Source organism: Daldinia vernicosa (genome assembly GCF_022497035.1).
Source record: "Daldinia vernicosa strain CBS 139.73 unplaced genomic scaffold F5Y00scaffold_72, whole genome shotgun sequence".
In the NCBI taxonomy this organism is placed as follows: Eukaryota; Fungi; Ascomycota; class Sordariomycetes; order Xylariales; family Hypoxylaceae; genus Daldinia; species Daldinia vernicosa.
Genome location: NW_025953988.1, coordinates 1,198 through 19,308, shown reverse-complemented (window position 1 = coordinate 19,308; position 18,111 = coordinate 1,198). Strand labels below are relative to the sequence as shown.

General features: G+C 46.5%; 5 protein-coding genes across 5 annotated transcripts; 2 read left to right on the top strand and 3 right to left on the bottom strand.

Annotated features, from left to right (window-relative positions):
* Positions 1–1,000: 1,000 nt before the first annotated feature.
* F5Y00DRAFT_248388 (P-loop containing nucleoside triphosphate hydrolase protein) lies at positions 1,001–3,165 on the bottom strand. Its single transcript, XM_048009433.1, has one exon. It carries the CDS (start codon positions 2,786–2,788, stop codon positions 1,268–1,270), a length of 1,521 nt encoding a protein of 506 aa, XP_047860455.1. The 5' UTR covers positions 2,789–3,165; the 3' UTR covers positions 1,001–1,267.
* A 1,312-nt stretch (positions 3,166–4,477) lies between these two features.
* F5Y00DRAFT_197190 (uncharacterized protein) lies at positions 4,478–5,385 on the top strand. The gene has a single exon (XM_048005285.1). The coding sequence runs from the start codon at positions 4,694–4,696 to the stop codon at positions 5,114–5,116; it is 423 nt and encodes a 140-aa protein (XP_047860454.1). The 5' UTR covers positions 4,478–4,693; the 3' UTR covers positions 5,117–5,385.
* A 2,566-nt stretch (positions 5,386–7,951) lies between these two features.
* On the top strand, positions 7,952–9,256 carry F5Y00DRAFT_197162 (uncharacterized protein). The gene is made up of 2 exons (XM_048005284.1): positions 7,952–8,433; positions 8,493–9,256. Exons 1-2 carry the CDS (start codon positions 8,214–8,216, stop codon positions 9,023–9,025), a joined length of 753 nt encoding a protein of 250 aa, XP_047860453.1. The 5' UTR covers positions 7,952–8,213; the 3' UTR covers positions 9,026–9,256.
* F5Y00DRAFT_273944 (inosine monophosphate dehydrogenase) lies at positions 9,257–10,968 on the bottom strand (the record flags this gene model as incomplete). Its single annotated transcript, XM_048013266.1, has 5 exons — positions 9,257–9,670; positions 9,725–9,943; positions 10,013–10,098; positions 10,190–10,770; positions 10,845–10,968. The coding sequence occupies 5 exons, from the start codon at positions 10,966–10,968 to the stop codon at positions 9,562–9,564; spliced, it is 1,119 nt and encodes a 372-aa protein (XP_047860452.1). The 3' UTR covers positions 9,257–9,561.
* A 1,339-nt stretch (positions 10,969–12,307) lies between these two features.
* F5Y00DRAFT_197102 (uncharacterized protein) lies at positions 12,308–14,678 on the bottom strand. The gene is made up of 3 exons (XM_048005281.1): positions 14,013–14,678; positions 13,673–13,961; positions 12,308–13,614 (listed from the first exon to the last, which is right to left on the bottom strand). The coding sequence occupies exons 1-3, from the start codon at positions 14,580–14,582 to the stop codon at positions 12,506–12,508; spliced, it is 1,968 nt and encodes a 655-aa protein (XP_047860451.1). The 5' UTR covers positions 14,583–14,678; the 3' UTR covers positions 12,308–12,505.
* Between the last annotated feature and the right edge of the window lie 3,433 nt (positions 14,679–18,111).

Below are 18,111 nucleotides of genomic sequence, written 5' to 3'. Positions count from 1 at the left end.
ATGCGAATGCCGCCGCAAAATTCCGACATGAGACTGCTACCTATCTTCGAGAAAGTCTGTCCGGGAAGTCAGAGAATGACCTCGTTGACATATCCACTAATCCGACCGTCACCAGGTTTAAGCCTATAAGTAAGACGATACTAAAATCTTGCAATAAGCGTGAGTTCACTTCATCTACAATCTATTTAGCTAATATTCCAAAGGCCAAATCAACACCTTACTTGAAGAGTTGTTGTTCTTCGTGGAAATGTGTGGGGAGGAGTAGGGATATCAAACAACCCCCTATCTACCAACTATTGAAGAATATAGCCGAATACGAGCAGGCTCGAGCGCCACAAGAGTCTGCTTAGCTACCACAGAGTAGGGACTCTAATTGTTAAAATTCTACTTCTATAATTTCTCTCCGAGTTTCCCATTTATAATACTAAAAGCCACTAGATATGCCCATGGAATCAACCTGCCTGAAGAGATAATGGATAGCTAAAAGATGGAACAAATCTGGCACGAAACAACCATTATTATCTCTACAGTATTAACGGCATGCTATCTATCAAGAAAGGAGTGGTCATTTCGAAAAATATATATTGTTTCCATCTATATCGGCGTTAATGCCCAACGTCCACGAGGACTTGCGTAAGTTTCTGGAATGATGCAAATGTGCCTGTATGGCAAACTTAAAATGGGGGTAAGTACTGCACGGCATTATCTCGACCCTCGGTTCAACCGGGCTAGAACTGAACGATGCTGAAATGTCCACTACATATAGCATCACCTCTGGGAGATATCAGCTTGGTGGTATCCATGTTACCTTTTAGCGGCCTCGAAAAAGGTAGGTATCAGAAGGTAAGGGTTATGATGTGTTAGGTAATGAGGATGATACGTTCGGCGAAATATCACTGCCAGTGAGCTTGCGGATAGGTACCTACCTATATATAGGAGTAAGCGTCAACAAATTTCTTCAATACCTACGCTGTATATATTATATTTCTACAGGATGGCTGCCGGTCACTCTGGGCAATACATCATATCAAATGTAGCCTAATTCCTGAGCAAAAGCACCATTCTATCTATACTTCCTACAAGCAATGAATATATACATTCTCTAAAGTCTATTTGCAAGCGCCGGCGTGCGGCCACTCATCCTTACTTCTAACCCGTTATCTAACCATTTCCCAAACCCCGCTACCTATCCAAAACAATTCTAAACAGAAACCTTGTTATGGTACAGTATCTCGCTGAACTATATCATACAATAAACGTTGGAAGGTCAGGCCTTCCCATTACCTACGATTTCAATATCGTCGTCCGATGACCCTGCAGACAGCTCCCTCTCAACCCACGCCGAGATATTTGAAGCAGCCTCCATAGGGTTGTCTAAGTGCAGTTGGAAAAAGCCTTGTAATTGAGAAGGGGTAAATGTGTCTTCTGGGATATGCGTCGCGAATTCCGAAGCGAGCCTCCGTAATAGCTCATGGTCTACTTGAGGCATGCGATCGTCACCCAATTTATCGTTATCTTTTTGTGAGGGTAATAACGGTAACGTATCGGTGTCTGACATGAACATGCGGAGAAACATTTGCTCAGCCGAACCTTTACTGATGTTGCCAAGCATGACTTTCATATCGACACGGCCAGGCCGCACCAGAGCGCTGTCGAGTCGATTCGGTTTATTTGTCGTCATAATTACGATACGTCCTTCTGGGGAACCGACGCCATCTAAAACATTGAGTAAACCAGAAAGGGTACAGTTCGATACAGTCTCGTTATGCGGCTCGCGATTCGCCAACTCGCGCTTCACCCAGATGGCATCAACATCCTCTAGGAGCACGATACACTGTGGCGGGACCTCGTTGAACATTTGCTCAAGATCTTGGTCGGTCGCTACGCTTGGAATCTTAACTTCGTATAAGTCGAGGCCAAACTCGCCCGCTAGGGCAGTCGACAGTGATGACTTTCCCGTACCTGGTGGCCCATAGAACAGATAACCTCTACGATAAGGCATGCTACGACTCTGGTACAATTTCTTGGTGTTGGGGTCGAGGTATTTCCTGATATCTGTAAGGAGTTCCCGCTTTAGGGCGTCGTCAAAATGAACGGTCTCAAGACGACGGATGGGCTTGCGAGACTTTGGCTGCCAGGACATTCCGTAACGATCTCGTGCATAGATAATGACATAGTATTGAGCCTGTCTATCTGCATATTCCTGACAATTCTGAATGAGCCGCTTGATAGGTTCTGTTGACCGTCCAAGACAGCCTATGGTCAGCTCTTCTCCTCCGATGCCATCGTAAGTAGAGTCGACCATAGATGCGTTGAAGCTATCGAGTGACCTCCTAACCACAAATAGATTACTTTCATACCAGAACCATACCGTTTCGAAGTGAGGCAGATACTGGATGTCACGACGAGTCTTCTTTAGCAACGCGGCTCGGTCCGCGATAGCACCGGGTTGAATGTGAGTGCGAGCCGTAAAAGATCGTACGCTTCGAAATTGTACGACATTGGTCAAGACCCAATTCGTTACATGCCTATTCAGCGGGTCCCGTCCAGGTATTATCACGTAGGAAATGAAGAAGTGACTGACCCAGCCATACACTTCACGCCAAGCTGTCTTTAAAAGTCGCCACGCTGCGGGGGCAGCGCCGACGCACGCGGCGAGGGATCCTAAGCGTGTGATGTCTAGCCCGGATATCCAGTGACCAATGATCTCCCTAAGAGAGTTGAGGCCATGCATTGACGGGTCAAGGAAGCTATGGCTCGTTGTAACCCCAAGGTGAAAAGGCCGCATGATAGTGGCGCCGCTACCGTGGAATTGACACCAAGGCGGTTTAGTTTCCCATAACTTCAACGATCGCGCCGGGAGCTGAAGAAGGAGAATGACGATAAAATAATAATATTATAAGTAATACATGGAGAAGTTTTTAAAACAGATGATTTTTGAAGTTAAACCAACATAATAATTTTTTTGAATTAGATTACATAGAAACTGTCTCGATGTTACTGAAGCTTATCAGTCGAGGTGAGCTTGGTGAGATGAAATTTAAAAAGGGAAAAAATAAAGATAAAGAAAGGATCAAGTTGCGCCACAAACACCGCCACACCCTTACATTCTCATTTTACCCCTGAATTGAGCACTGAATGAGAGCAAACAAACACAGCGAACCCACACCATTTCTAATCTCTTATATGAAAAGCCAACATAACGAGCTTCACATATTTTCCATGGGTAGCCGACATATGCATCATACGCATGCATGCTACCTGTATGGACCCCTAAAAGAAATCCTCCTCGACTTCTCACTGCTTCTCACTGATGTAACATTTACCTAGAGAATTATTCCTATGACCCTCTAAACTTCTATTCCACGACCAGATGCTCGCCTCATTCACCATGTCCTTTTTTCCCACTTTCGCCATTTCCTTCAACGGACAATGGTCAATGGGTTGAACGATGAGCTGGCAGCTAGCCCATGCTACTACTCCTACTACTACTACTATTACTCCTTGCATGTGGTATACTCCTCCAATCTGACTGAGGGGCACGAGGGCCTGCAGCATCGCCAATTCTAATCCAATCCCCATTCGACATGCAACAAATCACCGCAGGAGCACAAAATTTACGTCTTACTCTGCTCCCCATTCCTGGGTCCGGCAAACCCTCGTCGACCAACCTGGCGATCTGAACTGCAAGCATCTGTCCGGCGCCGGTTTACATATGCACGAGCTGTACTATGGCTGTACACTACTATGGCATCCCCGTCGCATTTTATTATCTTATCCATCTCCCCATTTTTTTTCTTTTTCTGTTTGGACATGCACTTAAACGCCCTTCCCATCGTGGAATATGTGCCGCCAAACCATACCCACGGCTCCGCGGCAGCCACTGAGCATTGACTCTTTTATCCGGCTAGTGCTCGTCCAACCGCTACGTATAGAGTATAGATTCATAGAATCCTCCCTCCGGCACTCGGCCATCTTCGCTCGAGCTAGCCTATCGATTCTTCCGCGTACCAGGGTATGACAGACTTCTCGCTGAGATCTACCTTACGTAGGTACCTAGCTTCGGGGTCTGCATATCGTCATGTCCTACGTCCTACCTCTGTGGTGATTCCTGTAGGCGCCGAAGCAGCTCCTACAGACGGGATCCTACAGCGTGTCAACTCAAGAAGATACTATAGACGAATTATATCGTCTTACTACTTTGAGTCTGCGTATCTGCGTATCTGCGTATCTGCGTATCTGCGTATCTGCGTACTTTGACCCTATCACAAATTCCCCGTCTGCGCCATAGGTCCTCCATGTACTACATCCCCAAGTCGATCGTCGTTGGCCGTTGCCGAACAGCGAGACGAATAAGATTCTCTCCAGCCTTCATCAACGACCCCGCCATCGTCGTCAGTTATTCGGCTGTACACCTCATGTAGGCGTCTAGAGCAAGTGGCCGTCGGCCCACGCGAGACAGTGATCGCTAGTTACACGCTGCGACCTTAGAGAATTACCTGGTTGGAGTTGGTTGGAGTAAGCTGCAGATAATAAAATCGCTCCCTTCGCCCAGCCTCTTCTTCTCTGGCCGGTTTCTCTTCGTTGCCAACCCCTTTGCTTCGATTCTCGACCTTCACTGCGCCTATGGCGCGCCATGCTTCGAAATTACCATTCTTAATCTTCCACTCCGCCGGTGCGCAGATTGCCCGAAATGTATATACCCCAGACTAACCCTCTCGATCCCGATTCCTCTCTGGCTCCGGCCACAAGACTCGGACAGGGCCTCACATCCACACACGAACTTGCCATACATGACAATCTCCCTCTTCTCAAGTCGGTCTCATCCCAGGCGCGCCGGCTCCTTGCCCGTAGCCTTGGCATATTCCCGGCTGTCTATGATCATGCATCGAACCTACAAAAGCGATCAGGGGCAAGCGTAAACACCACTATCGGCGTGGTAGTTGGTATTCTCCTGGCAGTGTTCCTAGTCGGCTTTTTTGCTTTCTTATACTTTTACGGGAGGTCAATTCGCTTCACCCGTAAGAGGCGTCATCGCCGCAAATCTTCTGGTTCGAAAGGTAACTCAGAAGGCGGCGCCGGCGGTGGCGCCGGCGATCCTCCAGCACCTGCGTAGCAGGTTTCATTTACTCCGAATCTGGATCGTCTTCACGAAGTTATGCGGCTTGGTAAAAGTTACGACGGCGAGCGGCAGCGCCCTACGAAGATAGTAGAGAGGCAATGCGATGGGCATATGGCTCTAGTTACAAGGATATATCGGATAGTTACAGAACGACTTACACGGCGGCTGACAACAGAATGAACGGGCTTTTATTATGAATCACGAGTAACGGTTATTGAAATCGGGTTTATCATGTGTGTATGATACGAGAACAAGATTTGTATGAGGCATAGGAGTTTGGGGTTGAATTGGCACAGCGAGCGGTGGTCCCTTATGATATTGTTTTGATGAATTTCCTACCTCTATTCCTATATTTCCAATCTCGCGATCGTGTTTTTCCGTATCAAGGAACCCGCCCCGAACGCTGAAGGTCCCAGGTGAGTTCAACCACTCGATCAATGGGCCTAGGTCGCCTCATTGCCCCCACGCTCGCTGATCGACAATCTGGCGTTGATGCCCAACGAAACGCTTTACTTGCGCACCCACCATTAAATGTATCAGGCTCTCGGCCACATTCCATCCCATGCCAACTCAGCCCTGTTGTCTCGCAAGATCGCTGCGTTGAACCAATCACGTCAGTTTTTAGCCAACCACCAAAGCTCCCCTTTCAACTTCAGTACCTCTCTGCCACGACCCGTTCTGTCGTACAACAGATGCTCACCTTCTATGCATAAGGTACAGGTGGACCCCTGACGCGATTCCACGGCCAGGTTGCCAACTCTTTCTTATCTCATAAGTCAGCTTCAAATAAGCGACACGTCCGTAGCGTACCTATAGTATCTCGCCCTATAGCGTCTCTTTCTTCGTGCTACTACTTAACATCAGAATATTGTTATTCCGCCAGCCGCAATTCGCTCGCTCCGATGGCTCCCACGCCGCCGACTAGCTGTGAGCAAACTGGCCAGCATCCAGCCGAGACACGCGCTTGTGATGCTCGGGCATTAGGGCCTCTGCTAGCTGGCAAGTACGACACCTGTCTTATGAAGTAATGTCTGTCGTAACCGAGGCTTCTTGGTGGCATCAGAATGAATATACTAAGATCGTCAAGGAGTATGTCCTATCTTGAGTAGAAGAGTATACTTCTGATGTGTCCCGCCTTAAGTTAGGTATGTCTAATTACTATGATTGTTAACAAGAACCGGGGGAACAAGCAAGCGAGGGCGGAATGGGCAAGAGTAGTTCCTAGGGATAGAAAGAAAGTATTATAAGTACGTTACCCCTCACTGCCATTCTCCCTTGATAAGTTAGCAGTAGCAACATATCAAATATCACCACAGCTTTTACAGCCAAGGCATCGAAATTATATAGGAAATATTCGGAGTCCTTCTACTACCTCGACAACAACGCTCATCACCGGGCAACCCAAGGGAAGACTAAAGGGCCAATTAACAGTCTTTCCATCACCCCTAACTCGAAGATACATTAGCCAAAGAGGCCATGGCCTAGTGATCTGAAGATATGTCGAGATAGAAAAAACCTCTTCCCTTCTTAAGCGATCTCCAAACCTCATTCTAACACAAATTGATACTCTTGGTCATTATTTCAAATTTCCAGTGAGATTTATCAACAGTAAGCGGGTTTCTTAGTGCTCTTGAAATTCGAGAAGACTTATGAAGTTGGATAATTGAATTGGACTTATAAATACTTCGGGCCTGCCACCTTCTAGATGATAGCAGAAAGCATTACCTACTGCTCAACGGGTTCTCATTATCAAGATATGGATAATATACCCAGATATATTCACACCAAGCATTAGACCTGTGATGAATTCTAGTAATAAAGCCATCCCATATCGCATCCCGCTAGCCCGGGCTTCTCTTAAACGTCGAGAGTTCTAGTGTAGGTACGCCTCTGAAAACTAAATCCCTATTAAACTAGGAAAGCTAGAGAATATTGGAATCCGGTTGATGCTCCTTTGATGGGTTAGGGGAATAAACAAGTCTCGGCATGGCCGTTAGTTTAGGTAGGGATATCGCTCCAGCTTAGCCTTTCCAGAGTGCCATCACGTATACGAAAACGTCACAAATTATAGAAAGGGATAACCCGAGTTATGGGTTCAGCTTTTGATTAGAGAATCAACCACGAGCCACGTGGAGATACGGGAGAGGATGTTTGTGTAGTAGCCAGAGAATAGATGCAATCCGTATAGGCAAACACCTTCTTTTCACCTACTCTCCTATTAACTACAATGTGTTTCGCTTTTGCTATATTATGTATACCAATACAGTCGAAAATAATCAGGTCTAGCTGGCTAGCTAGACGAAGACTAGGAGTTGTCCTAAGGAGACTAATTTTTTACTTGACTTATTTTCAAAATGTAACTGTTCAAAGACATCTTAAGCTTAACTAAAGCTTTTTCTAATCTAGGAACGTTCATTAGATACTTTAATATATAGCAGCTTCACCCTTTAACATCAGGCTTTCTCCAGTAGATCGTATAACCATAGACAGATTCATCCCTTATCCACTCCAGCGACGTATAGCTCAGAATAACCGTATAATCCTCTAATATAATATACCTAGGTAACTGGTATAATATTGCTTGCTATAAGTTACGTAAGATAAGGAAGCAGGAGTGTGGAGGATTTGTAATTATATAGTAGTTATACGGTATACCAGTCCCGTTTCGCAATTCAAACTTCAGCTTTAATAGTGATTCATCAACGATATTGAGGGATTCATTCCCTAGCAGAAGAGCTAGTATAGATTGAGATGATCCGCAGCTATAGCTCATAATTTAATCCGAATTTGTACTATTGTCCGATATGCTTGAGGCTATACCATGCCGCCAAGAAGTTCAGCAGCGGCGCAGATGAAAATCCCCTGGTTGTTTTCTTTTTTTCAACCAACAATTTGCCTAGATGAATAATCAGCACAATTATGACTCCACTACTGACGGCGCGCGAGGCGGTCTCAATAGCTTGTCTCAATAGCTTCGAGTATTTATACTTTAGCTTCGACGCGGCCTCTCGCCAGCTGTAGCCTGTAGAGTAAATATTTAATACTCAAACTAGCGAGTGTCTCACCTACTTTACTCACGAGATACTAGAAAATGAAGACCTGGGCACCAGCTTTCTCTATCGCGGCGCTTCTGCTGCCCCTCGTAGCGGCTGATTGTGAGAAGTTCGAGTTCAGGGGTCAATACGGCGGCGATGGTTTCACCACGACAAGTAACCAAAGCATGCCAGTCTCTTCATGGACGAACTGCACAGCGGAGCTTGCGCGTGGAGATGGGGACAATAATAACACCTGCGAGTTCCACCACTACAGTAGTACGTCTAATCCACTTGCCAGCTATAAACGTGGGTGGGTTTCTAACACAATACTCTAGTGGGCTTAGTATTACACCCCGAAATCCGCTTCATCAACTTCGACTCGGAGACGTCGGAGCACATATTCGAACTCGTAAGGGAAAACGCAAACCCCACCGCGTCTAGCCTCACGGACTTCAACGCCACGATCGTCGTGAACTACACGGCATCCCACACCGATATAGACCTCGGCGACGTCGGATACTACGCCTTCACGCCTTTCATACGCTGTTTTGACGGCGTACTCTCTGACTGCGATGACGACGACGACGATCCCGAGGACATTAATGCGGGCAAACTAATCCGTGCCTGCGGTCTATCATGGACTGATGAGGACCAGTCCCGATTAGACCCCGGTCATCAACAGTACTCTGGCCGCGAGGGTTTCGTTCAGACAAGCAGCCCTGCCAATTTCCCAGATGATCCGCAGCCTAGTTATGATAGCGTTTCTGAGCTGGCTACTGTTCACAAAGACGACGGTTCGGTCGGGAGTAGGGCCAGCAGTGCGACTCTACTTATTGCGTTGATGTGCGCAGCATACAATTTCATATAAGAGATGAAACATGTAGATGATGGCCCTAACACAGGCCCGATAAGGAGTAGCAAAGTGTATATAAGTTGCTCTTTAAGTATATTTAATCTTACGAGGAGATGAGCTAGGGATTACGAGTACACATGAGTCCGCAGTCATTTATATCCTATATATACCTAATATATATCAATATATGGCTACTAAAATGTTTCAAACCAGCTCAACTAAACATTGGCCGCTTCACTTAGACACCTAACCTAGACAAGTCGTAGACATAGTGGCGGCACATGGAAACCTCATATTATAGGGGAATAACGCGAGGAGACTCAATAAACCTAGGGGTCTGGCTTCTTGGAAGAGTAGAGAAAAGCTACCAACTTCCTCTCCGTCATGTCTCATAAACTATGTGTACCTATTAATATCTAGAGTCAGCATCGAGAGACGTATGGCAACGAACTATTGCCCTTAAGAAATAAAGAATAATGGATAAGAGAAAAGAATATGCCATAAGACCAAAAGGCATACTCACTCGTTGCAGGGCTCTATCACGAACCCGTTTAAAGGAACGACTTCAGACTATTAATCGCCTTCAGCGCCTCATCCCTCACCTCTCTCGTGATGTCCGCAGCCGGCTGCTCTTTCTTAACCAAACCGACTCCCGTTCCCCTGGCAGAGGTCAGTCAGAGCAATATATATATAATACGAGCAGAGAGTACTTACGACCAAGTGACCAGCCTAGACACGTCGCCGCTATCCTTGGCGGCGTTGAGCCGCTTCGCGTTCTCATCTAGAGGTACCCCGGCGACGTGGTCGTGGTACGTTGGGGTAACGATGGCGCGGCCGTCGTAGATCTCGGGCCAGTGTATCTCGCCTGTGATGTGGTCGTGGACTTGCGACCTTGGCGGCGCGGGGAGGCGCGAGTTGTTAGCATACTTGATTCTAGCGAGTACCTAGTATATAGGTACCTATCAAGGTAATGAAAGGGGTAGGAAATAGAACCAAGCTTACTTTACCGTATTGGAGCCTCCATCCGACGTAGTTATGACCGCCTTTCTCTTATAGTCTTGCGCATCGGACTCGGTTGCTACCATATACTATATAGGCGCTCGGTGTCAGCAACTAAACTGTCGCACAGCACCTATGACTTTTCATCGGTTGGATAGGCCGGTATCGAAGAGAACTTACCCTTGTACCGAGTACAGCGCCCTCAGCACCCAATGCCAGCGCTGCCGCAACCCCTCTACCATCAGCGATACCGCCGGCAGCCCAAACCGGGATCTCCTTGTCGGGAAACTCTTCGCGCAACATGTCTATGACTTCGGGGACTATGCTCACAATACCAGCACCTTTCGCCCACTGGTGACCGCCGGCATCGACGCCCTGAGCGACGATTATGTCAGCTCCGTAAGCAGCCGCCTCCCGAGCAGCCGCCACAGTTCCGACCTGGACTACGATCTTGGGATTCCACGGACCTCCCCGAGACCTTAGCTCCTTTACGATAGTCGAGTGAGTGTCCGGTGCTTTAGGCGACGGCGCAAATAGCCATATCGCAGCTGGCCTGTGCCGCTTCAAAATCGGCACAACTGTCTCAGCAAAGTACTGCGCAGATGGCATAAATGTGAGGGCCCCAACGCCGATGGGTAGGTGGCTGCTGTCGTTCTTATATGCCTCCAGGTCGAGGAGTTGCCAGGCTTGGGTGAGTTGATCATCAAGTTTCTTTAGCGCAGGCGAATCCGGGTTGAAGTCCCGGCCAGCCTGGATGAAACCTAGGGAATTAGTAAGTATATCAATAAACTAGGTAGAGAAGGATTTAACTATATCATCTATAAGAGTAACTAACCTAAACCTCCAGCTTTTGTTACTTCAGCTGCTAGCTTTATATTAGTGACTCCGGCCATGGGAGCGCTAATTATCAAAGGCGACGCGGTGGTCGGGAACCACGACTTCATGCGTGAGGCTGTCATGGTCGCTAGTCTTTTGTATGCCGTGCTCATTTAAATTTTCGAACCGAATATTATAAACTTAGAAAGTGAGTTGTTGGATTTATGATTTATGATTTCAGTTCGATGATGATTTGTCTCGGTGGTGTTTTATGACATATCCAACTAAACAATATTTAACTACCTGTTAAAGATATATCTAAAAGTTACCATCTCCGCGGAAATGCCGAGGCTAGAAATAAAACCCGAACTTTTCCTTTTCACCATCGTCTTATTTCCAAATTTCGGTTGACCCTCATGTCCAAACTGCCTTACGATGAATTCTATTCTAACTGGGAAGTCCCTGAATCATCATCAGTAAGGGACGAATTTGCGAAAAGATGTGGGTTACACAGGTAGCCGATACTAAAGAGAGCAAACTATCATGCGCCGCATACCGACAGGATATACTTACCTATTTCTTATAAGACCACTTAGTTACTCTCACGCCAAGATCAAACTGTTACTTAATATATGATGCATATAATCCAATAATAAACCTTAAACATACTGTTGGGACCTGTTTTGAAGTTATAGGATAAATATCTCCTCGGAAGAATCTGTTAACCAAGGTCCAAGATCATGAGCTAAGCTCATCAAAGCACGAAATATTCTTTCGGCTTTTCTTCCCCGCCTCGGACTCGGATATAGGGATGGTTATTTTTTATAGTAGTATATGTATACCTAGTATAAAATATGAACTTCCAAAAGTTCAAGGTACTTACATTTTGTAACCATTTAAGATCCCAAGATTGATTACCTAACCTCTTCGTTATATCACCTGCATCTCGGAACCAATCAAATGACGGACAACATCTAATATTCCCCTCATTGGGGAAACCCCCACCTTGGTGATTCCCCGCATCAAGATGATATTTTTGGAGATCTCTAGTTGACATGACATCATTACGCTCTGATCAGAAAGGGAGTATTACTTTCAATAGTACATCACACGAGTCAAACTTTCAACCAAACTTCGCGTCAAGATAAAAATTATCGTCCAAAGAATTCTTCTTTTACTTCATTTCTGGCTTGCTACCATTGCTGGTAATCATCCATCTATCATCTATGGGGATGAATGCAACCTACTAAAAACTGATTGCTTAAAATGGTGCCCAGTCTCATGACTATATCACCCTTGTTTCTCCCTAGTTGTTCTTCACCGACCACCGTAGCTGGTTTGCCCTAAACTCAGACTGGATACATACTGGCCTCGCCAAATACGCCACGCCTCTCATCCTCTAACTCGTGCTCGGATGCCATGAAGATTTCTCCGTCTTAAATTACCAAACGCCTATCGTGCGATACCAGCCGTATCGCAACAACAAACCCTAAAAGACATGCCCTTATCCGTGAGGTGTCGAGTTGATATCGACTGTATACCGCCGGCCAACGCCAGTGCCAATGCCAATGCCAATGCAGGTAATGTAATGTGATGCGATGAAAGTGAAAATAAAATAAAAATACATTTGTCGAAATGCTGCATACTGTTAAAACATCAAAACAGGAATGCGCTTGCTTATTAGTGGGAATGACTCGGAGGCCGTTGATTGCCATATGCAGGGAGAAACTCTGGAACGATACCAGAGCGCAAGTCATATCGTCGACCCAGCGGCTGGTAGTGCATCTGACTCGAGCCCAAGTGATACTGGGAAAGCGGAATGGACGGCGGAGGGTTGAGAAGGGTATTGACGCGACGAACAGGTTTATAGGGACTCGCTCGCTGCTGTAAATACACCAGTGGCGAATTCGAGATGGGAGTATGGGTTCCATACGATTCGGCCAACGGGGACGAACCAAACTGAGTTAAGCCCGTTGGGCTGTGTCGCTTCGTCGGAGTGCCATAGTTCGACGGAATCGCATAAGACGGCGCCTGTGGTCCGCAAGTAGCAAGCACCGATCCCTGGGGCGCCCAGCCAGTCGTTGCAGGATATACTGTCGACATAGCCTTCATTCCAGCTCCGAGTGGTGGTAACGATACATTCGGCTGGGAGTAGGTAGACGGGGGTTGGTATACAGGCGGGACGATTGCCTGGCTCGTGTCAAGCGTAAGGTGTGGCACAGGTAGTCGAAGCGGTCCGGGGCCCCCATGAACTTGCTGATTCGGCGGCATCGTTGTAACAAGCGGTTGGCGAGTGATTCGCTTCGGGGCGGGCTCAACTATCTCTCCTCCCTCTAACCCTCTCTTTCGCACCATTGGGTGACCTAGACTCGGCTTGGCTGCAAGCGGGGAAACCGATGGGGTAGCATGGTAAGAATTCCAGCTCTGGGCGTGAACTACAGAGTTGGGAGAATATGCTGCCGCAAGAGCTAATGGTGCACCCTGTCCAGTTGACGGTAGGATGCCGGTCGGTGAAGGTTGTGGAGAAGCGAATCGGGCGTGAGTCGGCGAGGGTATATTCATCGACATAGGAGGCGGGGCTTTTCGACGCTTCTCTTCCATAACCGCCCTCTCGTAGTATTCATGGAAGCAGGCCAGCTTCTTCAGCCATTCCTCCCACTCTTCCTTAGATGTCAATAAGCCATATCGCATGTTGCTCAAAAATTCTACTTCCATGACGTGAATTTCTTTTGCCGAAATAGACGAAACTTCTGCCCACGTGTGGTTTGTATAGGTATTATCATCCAAAACTATTTATACTTGTTAGAAAGAAAGCTTATGGTAAAAAGCCACTAGGAAGACGCTTACATTTATTACCTAACATTAGGGCGACGGTTAAAAGCCGATATTCGCTACCCGGACTACCATTCACTTTCGGGTTTGCCTTCTTCAGCCGATATACAAACAACAACGCCAATAGGATCACGTTCTGCGTTACTTGGGTCGTGGAAAGGGTTTTATTAACCCACTGCTTATACGCGGGGCAAGGTTCGGTATATGCGGATAATGGAGGGATCGGCTCGGAGGGTGAACGTTCCTTGATATGCTCCGCAGCATTTATCGTGTCCATGGATTCGAACCAAAAGAAGCATGTCATCTACAACTACGTTAGCCGATATACAATTAAAAGAAATAAATTGGAACTTACTAGGGCAGCAAAATCATCCAGATTCCCTCCGTTTGGACTAATACACGTGGGGAGTTGCAGACTGTGGGTCACCAGAGTCGAGTCTTTCTTGGAGACTGTGCCTTCCGAATGCACGCTGAGACTGCCAGTAGAGGCGGGAGTGCTTGGTCTAGTTGATGGTCTCGAAGGCGGGTGCGATTGTTGGGGGACAATTGTCTGGGAGGGATAAGGTTGCTGATATTGCGATTGGTGAGTCGGATGAGTTGCAGAGAATCCAGTTACGACGTCGCAGTACACTCCTCCCGTTCGATCTGCCTGCACTAAACCGGCCGGCTGTCTTGCTAGAGCTACATGGCTGTTGTATGTGTTCGATAACACGGGGTTGTGGTATGCGGCGTTCATGTTATTCTCGGTTGGGGGCGTTCGAAGACCGCCCTTGAAGAAGCCAGTTCCGCAGAGCTGCAGATGATCTCGTAGCTTTTCGCTATTGCCGCTGCTATAGTCTTGGCTATGGCGCAGTGGATAGGCCGTATTATGTGTTGGAGATGGGAGGTATGGGCGGAAGCTCGAGGGCACGATGACTGAAGACATGTGGGATCAATTTGGTTTGGCGTTTTGAGGGAAGGGCAGATAGGACCGGAGAGACAAAGAAATGAATTAAATGGAGTCCCTAGTCATGAAGGGTTTGGTTAGGGTCGCGGCGAGGTATGGAGCCGTATCCGGGGGGAGTGACGTTGGTGAAGTAACAAGTAAGTTCCTGACTGTTGTGTTCCATTCACTTTGATGCCGAGTTGCTCCCACGACGGTCTGAGCTGTGAAGTCGTACAACAAAACTTTGGCACAGTCGATTATGTACGATTATGTATTTTTATTAGTGACGGGTCATCTCTGATGAGCCATGTCGAACGAGAAGGTAGGTTCTGGGGAGGAAGGAGGCAAACGTTCGGTGAGTTTGATCGTTCCTGTTCCTGTTCCTGATTCCAGAATATCCAGCTGGTGGGTTGCCGTTGAGACGATGTGGATAAGGAAATAGACTCGATATAATTCAATAGCAGACAGGACAAGGTGCTGTGATGCTGCAGTGCTGCGGTTGCACAGGGAAACGGGCAACTTATTAGGTTACCAAACTGAGTCCCTTCTATACCTCCTTTCCCGGCTTTGTCTCGTGTCGACTGCTTTTTTTACTTCTTTTTCTATATTCACATTCGACAGGGTTGTCCTAGCAGATATAGCTGGGGTCCACGAACAACAGGATTCATCAATTGAAACTTTGGGGTATCATGAAAGTAATAAGTAATATACAGACAAATAGTAAGGTCACGAATGTTCCAAGGGAAGACAGGGTACGGAATTAGATATTATGAATGAATGGATGAATGAATGAATGAATGACTGTTTTGAATGAACGAAGGGCTTGTTTGTATGTACAATGGACTTACACGACAATACTGGAGTATGCAGTGATGACTTCAGGTACTGTAGCAGTAGTAGCAGGTAGCCGGATTGAGACTGGGCCGGATTGGCTGGATTGTGTGGTTGCTCAGCGACACTTGATTGGCGCGTTCCATTGGACCAAGCCATTTTTTTTTTTTTTTTCTACACTAGGTTGCCCTTCCCCTTCCCCTTCCCTCAGGTACCTACCTGCCTTGACCTGCTTGACACCCTGTGAGCATGGAAGCGTGAAGCGTGGAGCGTGTGAGTGGCCAAGCTGACCGCTGATAATGGATTGGCTGGACCGTGGACCGTAGTCCATTGGACCGTGGGGCCGTGGATACGGCTCGGAGGCGTCCAAGGGCCAAGGGCTTACGAGGTGGTAGTCTAGGAAATCTAGGTAGTCAGGTAGTCAGGTAGTGTGAGAGGGAAGAGGCGTGGGTGCGTACGCATTGTATTATTGTTCAAAGGTGTAAATGTGGGCCATCGGTTTAAGCGGGCTGGCGGGTTGAAAAGTTTTGGAAGTTGGAACAAGGCTTTTGAAAATTGAACCTGACTGAGAATGAAGAAAGTGACGACGGGGAGTGGCGTTAAATGCGCAACTAGCATTATTTTAGCATTATTCCAGTAGTCACTACTGGATTCGTTAAGGTTCGCCAGGGAGTGTTTTGAAAGAGCAATTTACCTACTCTCAGGAGCTAGGAAGGTACATCCGACATGGCTGGCTTTACCATACGATGTAAATGTATTATTGTATTGTGCCACTCTAGGAAGGCTAGGCTGCTAGGGTGATATATAGTGGAGACAGGAGCGGGGTGTGTATGTATTTAGAAAAAGAACGGCATACCTAGGTACATTAGCAAATTAGGTTAGGTACCTGTTTTAGGTACAAAATAATTGGTCAGGCAGGGGCACCTAGAAGGAAAGGGAAAAAAAGTTTTTGTCAGCAAGCCCCTCCTTACCGCAGGACTCTTTAGTTAGTTAGTTGCGCAGCTGCTCTCCGACAGCAACATATTTGTCCGTTTGTACTGTTCATTTTCCGGTGGGTGGTTGGCGCATCATCCTTTACAACAAAGTAGGTACATTTACTACAACGGTAGATGAATGCAGTGATCGTGTACTTGCACTGTAAGCTTTGAGTAGGTGTGTCATAAGATGAATATTTCTGAAAATGCAACGTTGAAAGTGGGTTCTTCTTATTGAAATGTTTGGAATGGACTCATATGCACATACATATCTAAAGGTTGTCAAAGCCAATTACTACTACCTACTGTAGGTTAGGTAACTTGATGGGGGGTAACTCTTCTTCTTCTTCTTTTTTTTTTCTTGGTATGCTCTCTTGTACATATTGTACGTACCTATGTAATAATATTTAATTACTGAGGCTAGCATTAATATGATTGCTTTATCCGCCAATAGCAGCAAGCCAGGGTCCATGTCCGTAGTGTAATTGAATCACGACTATTCGTATGTATCCACGTACCTACATACATACATTAGGTACATACATTGCCTGAGACACAACGTAATGAAATGGACACGGCAGAACTCGGTCATGGTCATGGCTTGTGGACGATCTAGCTCCTTTCTGGCTCATTTCGCTATCTACTTAGCTTCCTTCTTAATTTCTTAATTACCTACTCGGTATGCTAGGTAGGTTGGAAACAAAGCGGAAGACGGAAGACAAAAAGCAGAAGGATGGCCGAGACGGAACTTGAATTCGCTAAATCCAAGGAAAAAATAAACCCCCTCATCAAGGATGAATTCGGAAAACGTAATAAAGGGGGCTTAGGACAATTATGTAGAGGCCGGGGTGTGGATAAAAAAGATGAAGATGGACACGAGCAACAAAGGCGCAAAATGGCAAATGGCAAATGGCAAATGGCACATGGGGGGAAAAACTGACGGACTAAAAGTGGCTCTTTTGCTTGCGACATCCTTCTCACCCTCTTTTGCTCTCTTACGCTCTCGTATCCAATCAATTTCTCGCTTAGACTTAATTCAGGATCTTGGTATGATGATGATACATCATACCTTCGTTGAGACGTCGGCGGAATCGTTAAACACATTACTACAACTAGTTCAATATCCCCATCCCCATGTCTTTACCTGCCATTTACAAGGGAGATAAGGTTACTCATTCATATAGTACTCATTTCATACCGTAGCATTTATACGATGTGGTTGGAGAGTTTGCCTATCTGAGATCTGAGCATGTGCGTGAAAGACTGACTTCATTACAGCTAAGCTAATTGTTCCGAATCATTCCTACGTCCGAGTGTCCAGCTCATGTTACAGAGCTACATGGTATGTAGGTTACAGTATGTAGGCACGTAACACATACATAATGGATGCGGTTACAAGTGCCGCCTTGTCCGTTACCCATGTACTACGCGTGTATGTAAGTGATGTAAGTGTTATATACATATCATATATGTAGCTAGTCGGAGTAATATGAGTGTTATCGCGAGCTATATATATACGGTACGGATCCTCTCTTTTAAAAAGCACTAGACTGTTCGAGATCGATCATCGATTAAGATTTAAAGGTCGCCAAGCATGGGTCGTAGAAGGGTTAGTTCTCCTCCGAGTTGCCAATTTATTAAACCATATGTACTAGTGCCTTGTAGTATATGGACGCTAATACAGCGGCAACGATGGTTACAGATTTTGATATTAACTACGATCA